The 23,079-nt window shown below is 35.6% G+C and overlaps 1 protein-coding gene across 1 annotated transcript in view; it reads left to right on the top strand.

Moving 5' to 3' along the window:
- Positions 1-23,079, top strand: part of LOC122890378 (disintegrin and metalloproteinase domain-containing protein 5-like) — a 143,399-nt gene that overhangs the window by 9,859 nt on the left and 110,461 nt on the right. Inside the window, exons 2-5 of the mRNA XM_044226003.1 lie at positions 7,432-7,510; positions 7,816-7,892; positions 9,019-9,190; positions 10,090-10,155. Of these exons, the coding sequence (XP_044081938.1) occupies positions 7,432-7,510; positions 7,816-7,892; positions 9,019-9,190; positions 10,090-10,155 (394 nt within the window). The remainder of the gene's footprint in view (positions 1-7,431; positions 7,511-7,815; positions 7,893-9,018; positions 9,191-10,089; positions 10,156-23,079) is intronic.

Genomic DNA, 23,079 nt, shown 5'->3' with positions numbered 1-23,079 from the left:
TTGTTCTTTTTTTTTTGTGGTGAGTTTTTCTGCCTTGTCATTTTATCCAGATAAGAATATATGAAGGAGCAAATAAAGTACTAAAAGGGTGGCAAAGACCCCAGGAAAATGTGCTTTAACCAAATTAGAAGAGATTCAAAATAGTGGGGGGGAGAAAGGGGATAAAAAGTTCAGAGGAAAAAAAAAACAATTAAAAAAAGAAAACAAATAAAGGGAAAATATAAAAAAGAAAAAAAATATATATATTAGACTGTTTACTAGAACAAGGTCACCCACTTAATTTTGGGAGAATTTTGGTCTCCTAGAAGAAACTACTTCCCAAAATTTTAAAGAATGAAAAACATATATAAGGATAAACACAATGAAGGGATAGAATATGCCTATAAAGATGAAAAAAAATTTTTTTTTTAAATTTTTAAAAAAGGAGTTGATAAAGTAAGTTGGTTGGGAGAATAAAGAAAAAGAAAGTGGAGATAATTTTCTTGGGCTGGAGACTAGAACTAGCCTGGAGCAAGATTTAGGGTATATTTTGATCTATTAGAAGAAGTTGTACCCCAAATTTTTTTAGAAGAAAAAACCCTATGTGTATACAAAATATAAAGTTAGATACAATGAAAGATAAAATATGACTATAAGATCAAAACTAAACTTTTTGAACTATAAGTTCAAAAGAGATTATTATTTTTTTAATGAAAGGTATTGTAAAGATAAACTAGTTAAAAATCATTAAAAGAGGAAAGAGTAAAAGTTAAAAAAAATTAAGCAGAAAAAAAATAAAATAAAAAAAAATTAACTGCAAGACTAAAGAATCATTGGGAGAAAGCCATGAATTCCATGCTTTGCTTTCTCCTCCTCTGGAATTCCGCTGTTCTCCTTGGTAAGTGAACTTGGTCTTAGCTGGATTTCTTGTTGATCTTCTGGGGGAGGGGCCTGTTGTAGTGATTCTCAAGTGTCTTTGCTGGAGGCAGAATGCACCACCCTTACCAGGGGCCAAGCTAAGTAATCCACTTGGGTTCGCTTTTGGGAGCTTTTGTTCTCTGAACGCTTTCTGTAGAGTTCCAGGGGACGGGAATGAAAATGGCGGCCTCCCAATCTCTGGTCCAGAGGAGCCAAGAGCTCGGGCCCCATTCCTCTGTGTACCCTCAGAAAAAAGCGCTCAATCACTCCCATCTCCTTGGCCTCCAGCTGCACTCCAAGCTCACCCAGCCTGTGACAAGTGTCTCTGTCTCTGGCACACAGCTCCACCTGGAGTCTCTGAACTCCGCAAACACCTGAGCTCTTCCAGGGGGTGTCTCCCCGGATCTTGTAGGGACCCCACTCACAGAGCAGTGAGTGGGGTCCAGATTAAAGCTCAAGGTAAACCCAAGTTGAGAGTTCACTCCTCAGCTCTGTCTCTGTAGCTGGCTTCCATGCACTAATACCTGTGAGCTCTGTGACACTCAGACACCCCTGATCCTTCTCTGACCCCATGAGATCTGGAGCCATGCTGACTGCGTGGACTTCACCCCAGTTTAGCCTCTGGAGCGATGTCCCTCAGTGGAGCAGACTTTTAAAAGTCCTGATTTTGTGCTCCATTATTCAGTCACTTGCCGGGAACTGGCCCCTCCCCTTGTGGTCTATCTTCCAGTTGCTTTGGAATCACTTCTCTGCTGGTCCTTTCAGAAAGTGGTCAATTTTCTGTTTCTAGAATTGTTGCTCTTCTTCTCTTCAATCTCCTGTTAGATTCGTAGGTGTTCGCAATGGTTTGATAAGCTATCTAGCTGATCTCCTGCTACCTGATGTCATCTCAGCCTACTTCACTGCCATCTTGACTCCTCCACTTTCCCATCTTTTTGTGTCTTCTTCAATTTCTTTCATGGGTGTTCTGTAGTTCCTTGAGTTCAGATCCTTTACCTCTTTGGTTAGGTTTATTCCCAGGTCTTATGGTTCTTGGTGCTATCATAAATAGAATAAATTCTCTCATTTCCATTTCTCATTTTCTTTGTTAGTGTATAAGAAAGAAACTGGTTTTTGTGCCTTGATTTTGTATTCTGCCACATTACTGAGTTGCTGTATGAATTCTAGTAGTTTGGGGGTGGAGTCTTTTGGGTTTTCCATATAAAGTATCATGTCATCTGTGAATAGAGAGAGTTTGACTTCTTTGCCAATTTTCATATGTTTTATTTCTTTTTGTTGTCTGATTGCTGTTGCTAGGACTTCTAATACTATGTTAAGCAGCAGTGGCAACAATAGTCATCTTTGTCGTGTTCCTGATCTCAAAAGGGAAAGGCTGTCAGCTTTTCCTCACTGAAAATGATATTCACTGTGGGTTTTTCATAGATAGATTTTATGAAGCCGAGGAATGTTCCCTCGATTCCCATACTTCAAAGAGTTTTAACCCGGAACGGGTGCTGCATTTTGTCAAATGCCTCAGCTGAGAGGACCATGTGGTTATTCTCTCTTCTCTTATTGATTCTATCACATTAATTGATTTGCAAATGTTGAACCACCCTTGCATCCCAGGGTGCATGGTGGATAATCTTTTTAATGTACTGTTAGATCCTATTAGCTAGGATCTTCTTGAGAATCTCGGTATCCATATTTGTCAGGGATATTGGTCAGAAATTCTCCTTTTTGATGGGGTCTTTGCCTGGTTTGGGGATCAGGTAATACTAACATCATAGAAAGAGTCTGGAAGTTTTCCTTCTGTTTCTTTTTTTGAAAGAGCTTTAGGAGAATAGGTATTATTTCTTCTTTGAGTGTTTGAATTCCCCAGGGAATCCTTCAGGTCCTGGGCTCTTGTTTTTTGGTAGGTTTTTGATCGCTGCTTCAATCTCGTTACTAGATATTGGTTTATTCAGGCTGCCAGCTTCTTCCTGTTTCAGTCTTGGAAATTTAAAGTTTTCCAGGAATGCATTCATTTCTTTTAGGTTGTTTAACTTATTGGCATATAACTGTTGATAATAATTTCTGATCATTCTTTCTATTTTCTTGGTGTTGGTCATGATCTCTCCCCTTTCATTCATAATTTTATTAATTTGGGTCCTCTCTCTTTTCTTTTGAATTAGTATGGCCAGTGGTTTATCTATCTTATTGATTCTTTCAAAGAACCAGCTTCTAGTTTTGTTGATATGTTGTACTATATCTCTAGTTTCTAACTCATTGATCTCTGCTCTAATCTTAATTATTTCTCTTCTTATGTGTGGGGTTGGCTTAATTTGTTGCTGATTTTCCAGTTCTTTCAGGTGTAAAGATAGCTGGTGTATTCTGGATTTTTCAGTTTTTTTGAGTGAGGCTTAGATGGCTATGTATTTCCCCCTTAGGACTGCTTTTGCCATATCACATAGGTTTTGGACTGATGTGTCTTCATTCTCATTGGTTTCCATGAATTGTTTAAGTTCTTCTTTGATTTCCTGGTTGAACCAAGCATTCTTGAGCAGGACGGTCTTTAGCTTCCAAGTGTTTGTATTCCTTCCAAACTTTTTTCTTGTGATTGAGTTCCAGTTTCAAAGCATCATGGTCTGAGAATATGCAGGAAATAATCTCAGTCTTTTGGTATCAACTGAGCCCTGATTTGTTACAGTGTATGTGGTCTATTGTGGAGAAAGCTCCATGAACACTTGAGAAGAATGAATATTCTGTTGTTTTAGGGTGGAATGTTCTGTATATATCTATGAGTTCCTTCTGGTCCCATGTGTCATTCAAAGCTTTTGTTTATTTATTGATTTTCTGCTTAGATGATCTATTACTGAGAGTGGTGTGTTAAGATCTCCTACAATTAATGTATTCCTATCAATATGACTAATTAACAGTTGGCTTAGTAGTTGGCTGCTCTCATGTTGGGGGCATAAATATTTACAATTGTTAAATCTTCTTGGTGGATAGACCCTTTAACAATAAGGTAGTGTCCTTCGGTATCTCTTACTACAGTCTTTAGCTTAAAATCTAATTTATCTGATATGAGAATAGCTACTCCAGCTTCCTGCAGCTTTTCCTCCAGCTTTCCATGAAAGATGCTTCTCTATCCCTTCACTTTCAGTCTGGATGTATCTTTAGGTTCCAAATGTGTCTCTTGTGGAAAGCATATGGACAGGTCCTGTCATTTTATCCAGTCTTTAACCCTGTGCCTTTTTATGGGAGTATTTAGGCTGTTCACATTGAGAGTGATTATTGAAACATAAGTTTTTAGTGAGATCATGTTGCCTGAGAAGTCCTTGTTTCTATAGATTGTCTCTGTAAACTTCTATTCTATGTCATTGTTGGGTTCTTCCTTTTTTTTTTTTATAAAAAACCCCTTTAATATTTCTTGTAATGCCAACTTGGTGGTCACAGACTTTTTTAAACCTTGCCTGTTTTGGAAGTTCTCTCTGTCTCCATCTATTCTGAATGTCAGCCTTGCTGGATAAAGTATTCTTGGCTGCATGTTCTTCTCATTTAGTGCCTTGAATATGTCTTGCCAGCCCTTTCTGGCTTGCCAGGTTTCGGTGGGCAGGTCTGATGTTATTCTAATGGGACTTTCTCTGCATGTAAGGAATCTCTTCCCCCTAGCTGCCCTTAAGACCTCTTGCCTAAAATTATGATTCATGAATTTAACAGTTAAGTATCTGGATGTCTTTCTAGACTCATTGGTCTTGGGGGGTGTCCTTTCTGCCTCTAGGACTTGAACACTTGTTCCATTCCCCAAATTGGGGACATTTTCATCCAGAATTTGTTCAACTATATCTTCTAATCTTCTCTCTTTCTCCACCTGCTCAGGGATGCCAATAATTCTGATGTTGGAATGTTTCATGGTGTCATTTATTTCCCTAATTCTATTTTCATGGCTTCTAACCTGTTTATTCCAGGTGTCCTCCTGATCCTTCTTCTCTCAGTTTGTCTTCTAGATCACTAAGTCGATCTTCTGCCTCAGTTATGCTGGCTGTTAGAGTATTTAGATTCGATTTGATCTCATTTCCGCCCTTAGAGTTTCTATGTTGCCACTAATGGTCTTCTCCATCCTAGCCATTGCTTGGATAATTGTTACCCTGAATTCCCTTTGTGACATATGTTTATGTTCATATTCAGTGGTTTTGTGGCAGAGGGCACAGTCTCTGAATATTTACTCTGTTGGGTGTTCTTCCTTCTAGTCATTTTGGTGAGAGGTGTTTGAGGGGTTGTTTAGCTGAATATTTCAACCACAATCTAGGCAAGGTGCACCCTGAAAAGTTTCAGAGTAACCAGAAGTCATCACCAAAAAGAAAGCAAAAAGAGAGAGAAAAATAGAAAAAAAAAGAGAGAGAAACCCAGCCAAAATGAGCCCCCAAAGTAAGATTTATAAGGTAGATAAACAAAAATGAACAATTAAAAAGACTGACAAAAGTAAAAGACAAGAAAAAAAAGAAGAAAAACCCAGCCAAAAGGAACCCCAAGGATAATATTTATAAAGTACAAAAACAGATACAAACACACAGAAACACCCACAGAAGAATAAGATGGGAAGGTGGTTATAAACTCTTGATGTGAGCAAGGAAGGTTATTTCGGATCTTCCTGAATGAATATTGTTATCTTTGTTAAAGGACTCAACTTTCCATAGATACAGGGAAATTAAAACTGGTTTATATAGAGAGGTAGTATTGAATAGGGAAAAATGATTACCTTGAAGCTTATGTCTGTATGTATTTAAAAAAAGGAAGAGAAACACAATATATGCATGAAAAAGTTCAAGTTAAAAAGTTATTATGCAATGTATTAAAACTCTGGTTGTAATGGTAAGTAGGTTAAAAAAAATTAAAAGAAGAAGTGTGAGAACTAATAAAAAAAAGAAGAAAAGTTGTATCTAGGAATTATACAGGCATTGGGACAATATCGGGAGCTTAATTTATTGTTTTCCCCTGATGTTTGGGTGTTAACAGTTTAATGGGTACCCTGTGGTTATTGTCTTCTTGTTCCTTTGGCTAGTTTTCTTGGGGAGGGGCCTGCCACATTGTTTTCCAGTCAGTACTGCTTGGGTTGAGTTACCCTGCCTGCTATCAAGGGACTGGACTCTGTGGAAACTGCTTTTCAGGCTTATGTTCTCTGGAGGGTTTTGTTCTTTGGTGGCTTTTTGGCTTTTCAGAGGTTTAGCGGAAAGCAAACTGTCCACCCCCAGACCTCTGCTTCAGAGAGAGGCCTCAGTTTGCTCCCCTCTGGATGGTCCAGAAAACACAGACTCCCCCTCTGCAAACTCTGCCAGACACCACAACCTCCCACTGGTGGTGCGCACCCCTAGCCACTCTCCCGGTGGTTGCCCGAGGCCCCTGCTTGTCTCTGCACGCTGGTGCCACTAAAACTGTGAGCAATATAGGTCTGGGTGAGCCCGATTCCAGTTACTGCTGTTGCTGGGAATGCTATCTACGGTCCATGCCAGGGGAGGTGCAGGTTGCCAAAGGCTGCAGGCTGAGAGACCCCAACCAGAGTTGGTGCTGAGTTCTCTTAGGTGCAGGCTGCGTATGCTCAGACCCCGTAGTCACGCAGGTCAAGGAAGGCTGTAGGCGCAGAGGCCACCCACTGGTGCCCACACCAGGCTGTCTCAGGTGGGAGTGTGCCCAACCTGAGTGGTAGTGCAAGCAGCAGAAAGCCATGGGCTCAAGGACCACAGATTGGTGGCCCCACCAGACTCTCTCTGACATGGGTGGTCACCAGAGGTGACCATCCTGGGCCCATGCCCTTGACCACCAGATTACACCAGTTGCCTCTTAAGATCTTTTGCTCTTTTTGAGTGCTTTTAACCAGACTCCAAGTTAATGTTTGTCCCCAACCACAGGGCACTTTCATATTGGGGTATTACTTTCTAATGTGTCCCTTCTGGTGGCTCCCTCCTCTTCTGTTTATCTTCCAGTATCAGTCCAAGCATTCCCACTCTGCTTTACCTCTTCACTGCTGTCATCTGCCTCTGTAGAGATCCAGAAGTGTGTAATCTTACATCTCAGGCCGATTTCATGGGTGTTTAGAGTGTTCTGGTAGATATTTAGCTCACTTTAGGGGACCAGTTGAAACAGGGTCTCTTACTTCTCTGCCATCTTGCCCCTCCTCCTCAAGAAAATATTTTAAAATTTTGTTCTAACCCTTTAAGATTTAGGTTTAAAATCTGGAATCAGTTTTAACACAACATTTTTAAACACAAAATAAATAAACACAAAAATTTTTAAATTCTATGCTGGAACTTGGGACCTATGTTATTTTACTATTTACTATTTCTAGCTGTTTTGGTTGTTCATTGACATGTATTTTAGCATTGTATGTTACTATAGTTAAAATACTTTCTTCAGCACCTGGTTTATTGTAAATGACAAAAGTATTTGGACGATTGACTATGTAAAGGTAATTGGCACTACAATTCCTCAGTGAAAGAACAATTTGTATTATGAAGAATAATTTTTTCTATGTTTTATGTTTCACAACTTGAGCATGTTTTGTGTGATTTTTTTGTCTAGATTATTTTTATATTCAGTTTCTGTTGTTTACTTTTATGACAACGATGACATCCAACATTCTCAGCCTTTGTTAGCGCAGGTAAGACTGAGCTTTTTCTTTCAAACTTCTTACTCTGGATTATCTTTAAAAATGTAAATATTCTGAAATTTCTAGAATATTATTTTACACATTCACTGAAATTGAATAACTTGGACTAATTCTTATTCCTACCTGGCAAAAGTTCATTGGCTAAAAAAAAAAAAAAAAAAAAAAAAAAGTTCATTGGCTAATTGCCTATGCATGTTAAAGTACTAGGGTAGATAAAGTAATAAATACAAGTGACACAGGTGGGATGTCCATTTTAAAAATAAATTATCCATTTTTTCTTGTGTATTTTTTTTCAGGTGGATTGCAGTTATCATGGATATGTTGCAGGTTTTCCACATTCTCTTGTGTCACTCCATACTTGTTCAGGACTCAGGTTGTAACCTATTTAAAGATATTCCATTTGCCAATATTGATACTGTTAACCTGAGTTGATCCTCCGCTTATCTTTTCTAGTTCTATATTCAACATTGTTATCTCAGTTCCCTAAGGAGTGACTCAGAATTACTGGTAAAATAAAATATTGGTCGCCTTGGCAGCTTTTGTCCCTGTTGGAAGACTACTTGTTGATTCTTTTTATTTTTTTAATTTTTATTATGTTATGTTAGTCACCATAATATACATGATGAGGGTTTTTTTTTTTTTTTTTTTTTTTTTTGTTTTTTAGATTTTATTTATTTATTTATTTGACAGAAAGAGAGAGAGATCACAAGTAGGCAGAGAGGCAGGCAAAAAGAGAGCGGGAAGTAGGCACCTTGCCAAGCAGAGAGCCCAATGTGGGGCTCGATCTCAGGACGCTGAGTTCATGACCTGAGCTGAAGCACTCAGGTACCCCACATCATGAGTTTTTGATGCAGTGTTTCACGATTCATTGTTTATGTACTTGTTGATGCTAACAGGATCTGTTGCTTGAGGCTTTGAGTGGCCTTGAGTGTAGGGGGTGTTTGTTGGTCTCTTCATAATTTAGTTTTTCTAGATTTTTAATATTTTTATCGATTTCTTAATTTCCTAGCATGGTTGAAAATTGCAGAATGCCTAGATCTGATAGGTATTTTAGCTCTGCTTCCAGTCATTTTTAGGCAGGTAATACCTTCATTTAAGTCCACACAAAAAATGATGTGTGACATTAAGTCTCAGGGAAGAGTAGGTATCTCAAAAAGAAGAAAGGACATAACACTAAGGAAGAGAGTGCCTAAAGATCTGACAAGCTGGCTTAGAAAATCTGTACTCTAGGAAGGGTTCCTAACCTGTTTAATCACATGGATCCATGACACTTACATGCTTTCTTTAAGATAATAAAAATATTTCTCTTAGAATATTGTAATATAAGGCAGTATGCATCCTGGTCCAGTCTTGAGTTTAACACCTCAATGAATAAACTAGAGAAACCAAGGTGACTTTAAATGTAAGAAAATTTTTTTTTTTTTGCCAAAATTACTCCTTAGAATATTATAGTTTTGGTAGAATAATTTCAGACTTGTTTTGATTTTTTTAATACTCAGGGGAACATTACAGCTTAAAAACATCTCATACGGAATTGAACCAATGGAGGCTGTATCAGGATTTGTGCACATGATTTATGAAGAAAAATATGACATTGTTGTACCTCTCTTAGGAGAAACTAAGACTTACAGCTATAATAACATATATTATCATATCAGGAAAAGTTCAGAAGTAAGTGTTGACTTTTTAAATTTAACTTATTCCTTATAATTTCATGAAATGAAAACTACTTTCAGAGCAAAATTTGATGATCTGCAGATTTAAGATTTTTTTTCATAAGGACATTGCTTGACTTTTAAAATGGGTAAAGAATAAAATGAAGGTCCCCATTAAGCTTGTCATTAGATTAAAGTTTAGTAAAGACTTAGGTAATCAATCTTGGACACATGGGAATATAGGATTCAAGAAACCAAAAAATTAATTTTTGCATGTGGACATTTGAATAGCTAATGTAAATTACTCCTTTTCCTCAATTAGGCTGATAAATTAGGTGAAAATATCACATAATCTGCATTTCTAAATTAAGTCTTTGTTTTAAGAGAGTTCAGAAATACTATTAGTGGCCTATATAAGGTACATGTAAAGCAATGTGATGAATTCTTCTTCCACAAAGGCTAGTAAACTGCTTTAATGTCATAAATACCATTCCTGGATCCAGTGAAGTGCCATTGGTTGTAAACTTCAGTAGTATTTTTCTTAACTTTATTGTTTGCCAGAAGTAGTTTCCTAATCATTGGTAGCAGAAAATCTGTCCACATGGAGGACTACTATGAAAACTATCACAAGGAAAGAAGGAAAAGATTTATGTTGTAATCTTAAAATTTCCAATTGCAACTATTGCTAAAATCAACAGATACCTGGATTCTTGTATAGCTTGGGATCTCATTGAACACCTTTATTAACCACAGGAACTTTTTGAACTGGAATTTTCTGAATAGTACCTAAATTTTGTATTTGGATGCTGCTTTATTATGTAGTCAGTAGCACCACGTCTCTCAGTTTCTGAATATAATTTCAATAGAAGGTAAATTTTTGGAAATTCCTCAGGACTCATGTTGTGTGTTTTCCAGAGAACTGAATTTTTCAAGTTACATCCTCAATATCTTGAAATATATATTGTTGTGGATAAAATTCTGGTAGGTCCTTTTTTATGTATTGCTATTTTAAAGTGATTTAACCTTTGTATTTAACTTGATTTCAATGATGTAATAAAAATTTTAAAACCATTTTTGATAAATATTTATTTTGTTTTTACAGTTAATAACTTCTTAAAAATTGTTCATAAGCCAATGTTGAATTCATTTATTTTATATATGAGTTTCTACATGTTTTTATATTTTAAAGTTTGTCAGTCTATTTTTCTTTTTTTCAAAAGAACTACATCCTCAGTGAAACCCTCAGGCCCCACATATAATAATGTTTAACTGCTTCAGCCTCATTGAAAGAATAGTCTACAAAACAAATATGCTACTTTTAAGTGAAGGGATAAAACAAGTCATCTGTTTTGTTCTCGGTTCTAGATAAATGAAATAACAGAAAAACGAATACAATTTTCATATTGAGGATTCATGATTATATTTCTGATCTTGTACGGGTTTAGGTTTTTAATTTGTACAACATGGGTAGTTAGGAGATTCTGAACTATGAGGCTACGTTTATTCCTGGTTGGTAAGAGCCAGGGGCACCTGTTGGAGGCAAAGAATGTTTCTCTCTATAGGAATGCACTTCAAGCAGGTATTCCCACAGATTATTTCCAGCCATATATGAGCTCAAAATTCAAAAGAAAATTAGCTACCATAAACAAGGGTTAGCAAAATAAATAAATAAATAAATAATAGCTTTAGATATAGGAAACTTTCAGATATTAAAATTTTAAGATATGTTATAAAAATATTTCATTCCATAGGGTGTCTGTTGACTCCAGAAGAGGTGGGTATGAGGCAGAGAAGCTGAGCTAAATATTATCAGAGGTTACAAAAATTGAAGTCCATTGACTCACTAAAGAGTGGGAAGGTTTTTTTTTCTTTTTCTTTTTTTTTTTTTTTTTTTTACACCTGGTTACACTGACTTAGTACAATGCCAATACATATTATAAATTTACAAAGCAATTAGAAATAGGAAAACAGAATTTTAAGCATAATCAACAAAAATAAGTCAATGAAGGGAAAGGAAAACATTATACATTATACATTAAATTTTTGTTTCATAGTAACCTAAATTTAGCAGTTATAAGTACATAATTTGAAGTCAGAGAGATCTAGCATTGAATCCCAATTTCCTTCATTCTTTTTTTTACTGTGGTAAAAAGCATTTAGTATTAAATTTTCCATACTAACCATTTTTAAATGTATAGTTCAGTAGTGTTAAGTATATTCACATTGTTGTTCAACAGATCTCTAGAATCTTTTCATCCTGAAAACCAACATTCTATGCCCATTGAACACTAATTTCCCCTCCCCCCTGCATCCCCTGCCCCACCCTTGGCAAATACCTTTCTACTTTCTGTTTCTATGATTCTGACTACTTTAGATAATACATATGAGTGGAATTATACAGAATTTGAACTTTTGTGACTGGCTTATTTTACTTTGCATAATGTCCTCAGGTTTCATCCTTATTGTAGCACATGACTGGATTATCTTCCTTCTAAGGCTGTGACTATCCCACTGCATGTGCATATACCCATTGCATTTTCTTTACCCAATCTTCTATTAATGGGCCTTTGGGTTTCTTCTACCTTCAGGCTACTGCGAATAATGCTCCAAGGAACATGAATGTGTAAATATCTGTGATCTTGCTTTGAATTTTTTGAATGTATACCCAGAAGCTGGATTGTTAGAACATATGTTAATTCTATGCTTAATTTTTTGAGGAACTGTTGTACTGTTTTCCATTATTAATATTAATATTTCCATTAATAAAGAATTTTAAAGTTTTTTGTTGTTGTTAAGCTATAGGATTTCTTTCATATATTCTACATACTGACTTCTTATCAGAGATGTGGTTTGTAAATGCTTTCTCCCATTCTGTAAACTGCCTTTTCACTCTGTTGATTGTTTGATGCACAAAAGTTAAGTTTAATGTAATCCCATTTGTTTATTTGTACTTTTGTTGCCTGTGTTTTTGGTATCATATCCAACAAGTGATTGCCGAATCCAATGTACTGAAGGTTTTTTCCTATGCTTTTTTCCAGGAGTTTCGTAATTTTAGGTCTTAAATTTATGCCAATTTTGAGTTAACTTTTGTTCATTTTTATTAATGAGTTAACTTTTGTATATGATTTAAAGTAAGAGTCCAACTTCATTCTTTGACATGTAGGTAGATATAGATTTTCCAGTGCCATTTGTTGAAGACACTGATTATTTTCCACTGTGTATGCTGGCACCAGTGTTGAAAAACATTTGGCCATATATACTCAGGGCTTTATTTCTGAATGCTCTATTCTATTCCATTGTTCTATATATCTGTCTTTTATGCTAATACTGTATTGTTTTCATTACTGTTGCTTTGTAGTATGTTTCAAAATTGGGAAATGAGACACTGTAACATTTTTCTTTTAGGCTATTTTTTTCTATTTCTGAAAAATATGCCATTGGGATTCTAATAAAGATTGCAGTGAATCTTTAGATAGCTTCATCTGGTAGTTTGGGCATTTTAACATTATTTTAACACTACAAAGTCTTCCAGTTAATGAGCATGAGATAGCTCTCCATTTGTCTGTATATTCTTTGATTTCTTTTACCAATGCCTTCAGCTTTCAGTGTGCAAGACTTTCACCTCATTGGTTAAGTCTATTCTTAAGTATTTTATCCTTTTTGATACTATAGTAAAAGGGAGCATTTTCGTAATTCCCTTTTGTGATTGATCATGTTCGTGTACAGAAATGTTCGTGTCCAGAAACAACTGATTTTTGTGTGTTGATTTTATATTATTACTGCTGAAATTGTTCCCTAGCTCAGTTTTTTTTGGTGGAATCTGTAGGGTTTTCTGCTTATGAAATCATTGGTTAACAGACATAATTTTACTTATTTCTCATTTCAATACCTTTTTTCTTTTTGTTCTCTAAATCCTGTAACTAGGACCTATGGTACAATGCCGAATTGTGTGGTGAAGGTGGACATGGTTATCTTTTTTCTTGTGCTTAGTAAAAAAGAATACAGTCTTTCATTGTTGAGTGTGATATTGTCTGTGATCATATATGGCTTTTATTATGTTGAGGTACTTCTGTTAGTTTGTTCGGTGTTTTTATGATATAATAGTGCTGAATTTTTTTTCACTTTTTTTGGCATCAATTGAAATGATCATGTGGGGTTTTGTTGTCATTCATTTATTAATGTATGGAACTACATTGATTGATTTTTTAATATGTTAAACCATTCTTATGTTCCAGGTATAAATCCCACTTGGTTGTAATGTATGATCCCTTTAATGAACTTTTGAATTCATTTTGCTATTATTTTATAAATGATGTTTGCATTAGTCATCACCAATGATAATTGACTTCTATTTTTCTTGTAGTTTCTTTATCTGGTTTTGGTATCAGGATAATGCTGACATCATAGAATGAGTTTGGACGTGTTTTCTCCTATACAATTCTTAGTAAGAGCTTGAGGGAGATTAGTGTTAATTTTTCTTTAAATGTTTGCTTGAATTCTCCAGTGAATTCATCTGGTCCTGAGCTTTTCTGTATTGAGATGTTTTTGATTACTGATCCGATATCCTTCCTCTTTATTTGTCTGGTCATATTTTAAAAATTTCTTTGTGATTTAGTTTTGATATGCATTTAGTCTTGGTAGTAGTTTTTCTTTTTCTTCTTACAGGTATCCAATTTGTTGGCATATGATTATTCTTAGTAGTCTTATAATTCTTCTTATTTCTATGACATTAAATGAAATGTCCTCTCTTCATTCCTTTTCTTTCTTTCTTTCTTTTTTTTTAAAAAAAGATTTTATTTATCTGACAGAGAGGGAGAGAGCACAAGCAGGGACAGTGGCAGGCAGAGGGATGTGGGGGAAGCAGGCTTCCTTCTGACAGGGGAGCCTGATGTGGGGTTTGATCCCAGGACCTCGGAATCATGACATGTGCTGAAGGCCGGTGTTTAACTGACAGAGCCACCCAGGTGCCCCTATTTCTGTTTTATTTATCTGTGCCTTTTTTAATTAGTCTAGCTAAGAATTTTTTTAAAGTTATTGATCTTTTCAGAAAAACAACTTGTTTTCATTGATTTCAAAAATTGTTTTTCTATTCTTTCATTTTTCTGTTACGTTCTTTATTATTTCCTTCCTCTGTTAAGTTTTGGTTTCAGATCTTCTTCAACTTACTGTGGAGCTATGGCATGATAAACCTATTGTAAGTTGAAAATATAAGTAAAAAATGCAGCTACTACACCTAACCTACCACACGTCAGAGCTTACCCTAGCCTACCTTAAACATCTCAGAACACTTCCATTAGCCTACAGCTGGGTGAAATCATCAAACACAAAGCCTATTTTATAATAAAGTGTCTACTATCTCATGTACTTTATTAAATCTTGTACTAAAAAGGTAAAACAGAATGATTGTATAGGTACAGAATGGCTATATATATGTATAAATTATTTACCCTTGTGATAACATGGCCGACTGGAAGCCATGGCTCACTGCCACTGCCTAGCATCACAGTATGTACTCCTTAGTGCTAGCTTGGAAAAAGATCCACATCCAAAAATCAAAGTCCAGTTTCTATTAAATGTGTGTCACTTTTGCATCATTGTAAAGTAGAAAAATCGTTAGACAAACTGTCATAAATTGAGAATCATCTATAGTTTCTTTTAATGTTTTAGAGTTCCTCAAGGTAAAAAGTTGGGTTATTGGTTTGAGAACTTTATTATTTTTTAATGTAAGCATTTTCTCTATAAATATCCATATCAGTAGTGTTTTCACTGCATCCTTTAATTTTGGAATGTTGTGTTTTGCTTTCGTTAACCTCCAGATATTTTCTTAGTCCCTTGTGATTTCTTCTTTACCCACTGATTAGTTAAGAGTGAATTAACTTCCATGTATTTGTGGATTTTCCTGCTTTTTTCCTCCTGTTTATTTCTAGTTTCTTTTTATTGGGGTCAGAGAGGATACTTGGTATTTTTTCAGTCATCTTAAATTTGTTGAGAATTGTTTTATGGCCCAACATGAGTCTGTTTTGCAGATTGTTCCATATGTCTTTTAGAAGAATGTATATGCTGCTGTTGAGTGTTCTGTATATGTCTGTTAGGTCAATTGGTTTATAGTGTATTCAGGTCTTCTGTTTCCTTATTGATTTCAGTCTGGTTTTTTAGCTATAACTTGATCATGGTAAATGATATCTTAACATGCTGCTGAATTCAGTCACTAGTATTTTATTGTCAATTTTCCTTCAATATTCATCAGGAATATTGGTGTGTACTTTCTTGTGGTGCCCTTTTCTGGCTTTGCTTTTGGAGTTCTTAATGCTGGTTTTATAAAATGAATTTGAGAGAGTTCCAGCACCTTTAATTTTTTTTTTTTTTGGTTGAGTTTGAGAAGAACCGGTGTTAATTCTTCAACTATTTGGTAAAATTCACTAGTGAGGTCATCTAGTCTTGAGCTTTACTTCACTGGAACATTCTAAAAAACTACTAATTCAATTTCCTTTCTAGTAATTGCTTTATTCAGATATTTTATTTCTTCCCGATTAAGTCTTGATGGGTTGTATTTTTTTAATTGAAGTATAGTTGACATACAATGCTATATTAATTTCAGGTGTACAACAGAGAGATTGGACAATTCTGTACGTTATACAGTGCTCACCATGGTAAGTATAGTGACCATCTGTCACCATACAAAGTTATTACGGTATTATTGGCTAAATTCTCTAGGCTGTGCTTTTCTTCCCCATGGATTATTTATTTTATAATGAGAATTTTATACCTCTTAATGCCCTTCACATATTTTTCCTATGTACTTGACCCTCCTTTTTGGCAACTACCAGTTTTGTTCTCTGTATTTATGAGTCTGTTTCTATTTTTTTTTTTTTGATTCCTCATATGAATGAAATCTTGTAGATTTGTCTTTTTATGTCTGACTTATTTCACTTGGAATAATACCCTGTAGATCTGCCCATGTTGTCACGAATGGCAAGATTTCATTGATTTTTATGACCAATATTCCATTGTATATATATATATATATATATATATATATATATATATCACATCTTCTTATCCATTTATCTTTCAGTGGACACTTGGGTTACTTTCATAGCTTATCTATTTTAAATAATGCTCCAGTGAACATGAGTGCATTTATGTTTTCAAATTAGTGTTTTCATTTTCTCTGGGTAAATATCCAGCAGTGGAACTATTATATGGTATTGCTGTTGATAAGTTTTTAAGGATACAACCTCAATGTAAGCTGCTGCTTACATTCCTACCAACAGAGCATGAGGGCTCCCTCCACATCCCATAGAAAGCTAACACTTGCTATTTCTTATCTTTTTGATATTAGCCATTCTGACACGTGTGAGGTGATATGTCATGGTGGTTTTGATTTGCATTTCCATGATGATTACTGATGTTGAGAATCTGCTCATTTATTTCTTGGCCATCAGTATGTCTTCTGTGGAGAAAAGTCTATTCAGGTCCTCTATCCATTTTTAAATCAGATTATCTGTTTTTTTTGGTGTTGAGGTACATGATTTCTTTATATATTTTGCATATTTACCCCTTATTGGATTGTTGGGAGCCTCATGCCTAGAAGGGGTTAACCCAATAGAGCAACAGTTCTTGGGAACCTCTTCAACTGGGGACTTTCATGAGTGGCGAGCTAGAGTGCCACCGTTTTTCCCTGGTGATTGTTATGAGAACATTGTAAGGTTTGGCTTGTTGCCATTGCAGCTGCTGTCTCAAGACTAAGTTAATAAGGCTCCTATGTTTTGTGAATATTGAGTTATGGCCCAAGTGTCCAAACCACGAAGGTCAAGGCTGTCTGATATCTCTGCATGGCCAGCTACTCTTGGGCCAAAATAGAAACTAGCACCAGATATACAGGAGGTGATTCCCTTACTGTGTGGTATAAATCAGAACTCTGCAAAATAAACTTTGGCACTATGGGACATCCTCCTTGGTGCTTCTCCTGCCCCCATCTCTTTGTCTCTTAATTTCTTTTCACCATCCTTTTACCCTCACGTTCCTGGTCAGTTTATCGCGCCGGCCACGACATTGGATACATCATTGGAAATATCTTTTCCATTTGATAGGTTGCCTTTTAGGTTGTTTCCTTTGTTATGCAAAACCTTCTTATTTTGATGTGGTCCAAAAATTTATTTTTGCTTTTGTTTCACTTGCCTGGGGAGACAGATTGAGAAAAATATTGCTAAGGTTGATATCCTGGAGATTACTCCCTATGTTTCTTTCTTTTTTTTGTTTTTTAAAAGATTTTATTTATTTATTTGACAGACAGAGATCACAAGTAGGCAGAGAGGCAGGCAGAGAGAGAAAGAGGGGGAAGCAGGCTCCCTGCTCAGTCAGGGAGCCCAATGTGGGGCTCGATTCCAGGACCCTGGGATCATGGCCTGAGCCAAAGGCAGAGACTTTAACCCACTGAGCCACCCAGGCGCCCCCTATGTTCCCTATGTTTCTTTTTCTAGGAGTATCATAATTGTACACCTTACATTTAAGTTTTTAATCTTTTTGAGTTTATTTCCATTTATTTTCATTTATGTGTATGGTATAAGATGGTGGTCTAGTTTAATTCTTTTGCACATAGCTGTCCAGTTTTCCCAACATTATTGATTGGAGAGACTCTTTTCCTTCATTGCATATTTTTTGTTCCAGCTTAATTGACCATATAATTGTAGGTTTTGGGTTTTCTGTTCTTTTTTTTTTTTTTTTCTTGCCTTATGTGTCTTGTGTGTGTGTGTGTGTGTGCGCGCGTGTGTGTGTCTTTACCACAACCACAGTGTTTTGATTACTGTAGCTTTGTGGTACAGCTTGAAATCTGGGATTTTGATACTTCCAGCTTTGTCCTTTTTTCTCAAGATGGCTTTGGCTATTTGGAGTCTTTCATGGCTCTATACAAATATTAAGATAATTTGTTCTATTTTTGTAAAAGATACTATTGGTATTTTGATAGGGATTGCATTAAATTTATAGATTGCTTTAGGTAGTATGGACATTTTAACAATATTAATTCTTCCAACCCAAGAGCATGGTATAAGTTTCCATTTATTTCCTTTGTCTTCAATTTTTTTCATCAGTATATTATAGTTTTCAGAGTATGCATGTTTTTCTTTTTCTTCATTAAATTTATTCTTAGGTAGTTATTTTTTTCAGGTTTTTATTTAAATTCCAATTAGTTAACATATAGTGTAATGTTAGTTTCAGGTAGAGAATTTAATGACTCATCACTTACATACAACACTCAATGCTCATCACAACCAGTGCCCTCCTTAATACCCATTACCAGTTTAACCCATATCTCCCACCTCCCCTCCAGCATCCCTCAGTTTGTTGTCTATATTTAAGAGTTTGTTTTATGGTTTACCTCTATTTCCCCCACCATGTTCATTTGTTTTGCTTGTTAAATTGCACATATGAGTGAAACCATACGGTATTTGTCTTACTCTATTTCATTTACCAAAGTACTCTCTAGCTCTATCCACATCATTGCAAATGGCAAGATTTCATTCTTTTTGATGGCTGAGTAATAGTTCAATAGTCTTCTTTATCCACGCATTAGTTGATGGACATTTGGGCTCTTTCTATAATTTGGCTATTGTCAATAAAGCTGCTATAAACATCAGGATGCAGTATCCCTTCAAATCAGTATTTTTGTATATAATTGTATAAATACCTAGTAGTGCAATAGCTGGAGTGTAGGGTATTTCTATTTTAACTTTTTAAGGAACCTCCATATTGTTTTCCAGAGTAGCTGGACCAGTTTGCATTCCCACCAACAGTGTGAGAGGGCATCTTTCTCTGCATCTTGCCATCTGTTGTTTCCTGAGTTGTTTATTTTAGCCATTCTGATTGGTGTGAGGTGGTATCTCATTGTGGTTTTGATTTGCATTTCCCTGTTGATAAGAGATGTTGAACATCTTTTCATGAGTCTGCTAGCCATCTGAATATCCTCTTTGGAACAATGTCTATTAATGTCTTCCCTTTTTTTTTAACTGGGTTATTCATTTTTGGGGTGATGAATTTGGTAAGTTCTTTATAGATTTTGGATACTTATGCTTTATCAGATATGTCATTTGCAACTATCTTCTCCTATTCTGGAAGTTGCCTTTTAGTTTTTTTTATTGTTTCCTTCATTGTGCAGAAGCTTTATATTTTGATAAAGTATGAATAGTTCATTTTTTATTTTATTTTCCTCACTTCTGGAGAGTGTATCTAGTAAGAAGTTGCTGCAGCTAATGTCAGAGAGGTTGCTGCCTGTGTTTTCTTCTAGGATTTTGATGGTTTTCTGTCTCACATTTAGGTCTTTCATTTTGAATTTTTTTTTTTTGTATGGTATAAGGAAGTGGTACAGTTTCATTATTTTGAGTGTTGCTGTCCTCTTCCCAGCACCACTGTTGAAGTTGTCTTTTTCCCATTAGATAATCTTCCCTTCTTTGTTGAAGATTGGTTGTCATATAGTTGTAGGTCCATTTCTGGGTTTTGTATTTTGTTCTATTGATCTCTGTGTCTATTTTTGTGCCAGTATCATGTTGTCTTGATGACTACAGCTTTGTAATATAACTTAAAGTCTGGAATTATGGTGCTTCCAGCTTTGCTCTTATTTTTCAAGATTGCTTTGGGTATTTAGGGTCTTCTGTGGTTCCATACAAATTTTGGGATTATTTGTTCCAGCACTGTGAAAAATGCTGGTGGTATTTTGATAGGGATAGCATTAAATATATAGATTGCTTTGGGTACTATAGACATTTTAACAATATTTATTCTTCTAGCCTATGAGCATGGAATGTTTTTCCACTTCTTTGTGGCATCTTCAATTTCTTTCATAAGTTTTTAATCATTTTCAGAGTATAGATATTTTCCTTCTTTGGTTAGGTTTATTCCTAAGTATCTTACAGTTTTTGGTGCAATTGTAAATGGGATTGATTCCTTGATCTCTCTTTCTGCCGCTTCATTATTGATTAATAGAGATGCAACAGATTTCTGTACATTGATTTTGTATCCTGGGACTTAAACTGATTTTGCATATCAGTTCTAGTAATTTCTTGGTGGAGTCTATTGGGTTTTCTACGTAGAGTATCTTGTCACCTGCAAACCGTGAAAGTTTTACTTCTTCCTTGCTGATTTGGATGCCTTTTATTTCTTTTTGTTGTCTGGTTGCAGAGGCTAGGACTTCCAGTATTATTTAAATAACAGCGGTGAAAGTGGACATCCCTGTCTTATTCCTGACTGCAGAGGAAGAGCTCTCAGTTTTTCACCATTGAAGATGATATTAGCTGTGGGGTTTTTGCATATGGCATTTATGATCTTGAAGTATGTTCTTTATATCCCTATGTTGTTGGTGGTTTCCATCAAGAATGGATGTTGTACTTTGTCAAATGTTTTTTCTGCATCTATTGAGAGGATCATATGGTTCTTATCCTTTCTGTTACTGATGTGGAGTATCACATTGATTGTGAATATTGAACCACCCCTGCAACCCAGGAATAAATCCCAATTGACTGTGGTGAATGATTTTTTTTTTTAATGTACTGTTGGATTCAATTTGCTAGTATTTTGCTGAGAATTTTTGCATCTGTATTGTTCAGGGATATTGTTCTGCAGTTCTCTTTTTCAATGTAATCTTTGTCTGGTTTGCCCTGACAATGTAATCTTTGTCAGGGATTGAAGTTGGAAGTTTTCCTTCTGCATTTATTATTTGGAATAGTTTGGGGAAAATAGGTATTAACCCTTGTTTATATGATTGGGAGAATTCCCCTGTGAAGCCATCTGCCTTTGTAATTTTTGTTTATTAGGAGATTTTTGGTTACTGATTTGATTTCTTTGCTGGTTATCAGTCTGTTCAAATTTTCTAATTCTTGTTTCAGGTTTGGTAGCTTATATGTTTTTTAGGAATTGATCTATTTATTCCTAATTGCTTAATTTTTTGTCATATAATTTTTCACAATATTCTCTTATAATTGTATTTCTGTGGTATTGGTTGTGATTTCTCCTCTTTCATTCATGATTTTATTTATTTGCATTCTTTCTCTATTCTTTTTGATAAGGATGGCTAGGAGTTTATCAATTTCATTAATTTTTTCACAGAACTAGCTTCTGGTTTCAGTGATCTGTTCTACTTTTTTTGTTGTTGTTTTTTATATCACTTATTTTTTGCTTTAATCTTTAGTAGTTCCCTTCTTCTGCTGGCTTTAGCCTTTAATTTTTGTTCTTTTTCTAGCTCCGTTAAGTGTAAGATTAGATGGTGTATTTGAGATTTTTCTCAATTTTTGTGGTCGGCTAGGACCATGTTTTCTGCATCCCAAGGGTTTTGGACTATTGTGTTTCCATTTTCATTTGTTTCCGTGTGTGTGTGTTTTTAAAATTTCTTCTTTAATTTCCTGGTTAATCCATTCATTGTTTAGTAGGATGTTCTTTAACCTTCATGTATTTATTGTCTTTCCAAAAATTTTCTTATGGTTGACTTTAAGTTTCATAGCACTGTAGTCTGATTTTATGCATGGGATGATCTCTACCTTTTTCTTGGACTTGCTGAGGGCTGAGTTTATGTCCTAGCACGTGATCTATTCTGGAGACTGTTCCATGTGTGCTGGAAAAGAATGTATATTCTCTTGCTTTAGGATAAAATGTTCTGAATGTATATGTTAAGTCCACTTGGTCCCTTGTGTCATTCAAAACCTTTGTTTCCTTGTGGATTTTCCCCTTCAAAGTTTAGGTTGTTGGGCGCCTGGGTGGCTCAGTGGGTTAAGCCGCTGCCTTCGGCTCAGGTCATGATCTCAGGGTCCTGGGATGGAGTCCCACATCGGGCTCTCTGCTTAGCGGGGAGCCTGCTTCCTCCTCTCTCTCTCTGCCTACTTGTGATCTCTCTCTCTGTCGAATAAATAAATAAAATCTTAAAAAAAGTTTAGGTTGTTGATGTTACACTTTACACATTTTTTAAAAAGATTTATTTATTTACTTGATAGTGAGTAAGCCTGAGCAAGGGAGGGGCAGAGGGAGAGGGAGAGAATCTCAAGCAGACTCTGGCTGAGTGTGGAGACTGACATCGCGGTCAATCCCACAACCCATGAGATCATGATCTGAGCCAAAACCAAATGTCAGATACATAACCAACTGAGCCCTCCAGGCCCTCCACACTTCACACATTTTCAATAAAATATATCCTGTAATAGAGTATTTTAGTTATGGCTATATTTCATATATTTTGTTTTTAATTTTTAAACTAAAGTTGTTAGTGATTACACTCCACCATTAACATGTTATGGAATCTGACTTTAAGGATATGTTTATCATTATCAGATAGTTTTATATTGACTTTATATGTTTTAATGATGCTAATTAGTGTTCTTTCAATTGCACTCAAAGAACTCTAACCATTTCTTGTATGTCAGGTTTAGCTGTGAAGAATTCCCTCGGTTTTTGTTTGTTTAGGAAAGTTTTTATTGCTCCTTCATTTCTGAAGGACAGCTTGTCCAGTCATATTATTGGTTGATAGTTTTTTTCTTTCAATATTTTGATTGTATTATTTCATTCTCTGCTGGCCTGCAAAGTTTCTATTGAATTATCTGCTATAGTCTTACAGAGCTTCTTTTGTAGGTGATTTGTTGCTTTTATACTGCTGCTTTCAAAATTTCTTTGGGACTCTTTTATTTATTTTTTTTTAGTACTCAGTGATTCATTATTTCAATATAACACCCATTGTTCATTACAGCATATGCTCTCCTATTTAATACCCATCACCAGGTTATCCCATCCCCTTTCCCTCCTCCCCTCTGAAACCCTCAGATTGTTTCCCAGAGTCCATAGTCTCTCATGGTTTGTGTCCCCCTCTGAATTCCCCCTCTTCAGTTTTCCCTTCCTTCCCCTCATGTCCTCTGTGCTATTCCTTATGTT

This window comes from Neovison vison, chromosome 11 (genome assembly GCF_020171115.1).
Source record: "Neovison vison isolate M4711 chromosome 11, ASM_NN_V1, whole genome shotgun sequence".
Taxonomy (NCBI): domain Eukaryota; kingdom Metazoa; phylum Chordata; class Mammalia; order Carnivora; family Mustelidae; genus Neogale; species Neogale vison.
Note: the sequence above shows the minus strand (reverse complement) of the source record. Positions and strands in the feature narration are given on the sequence as shown.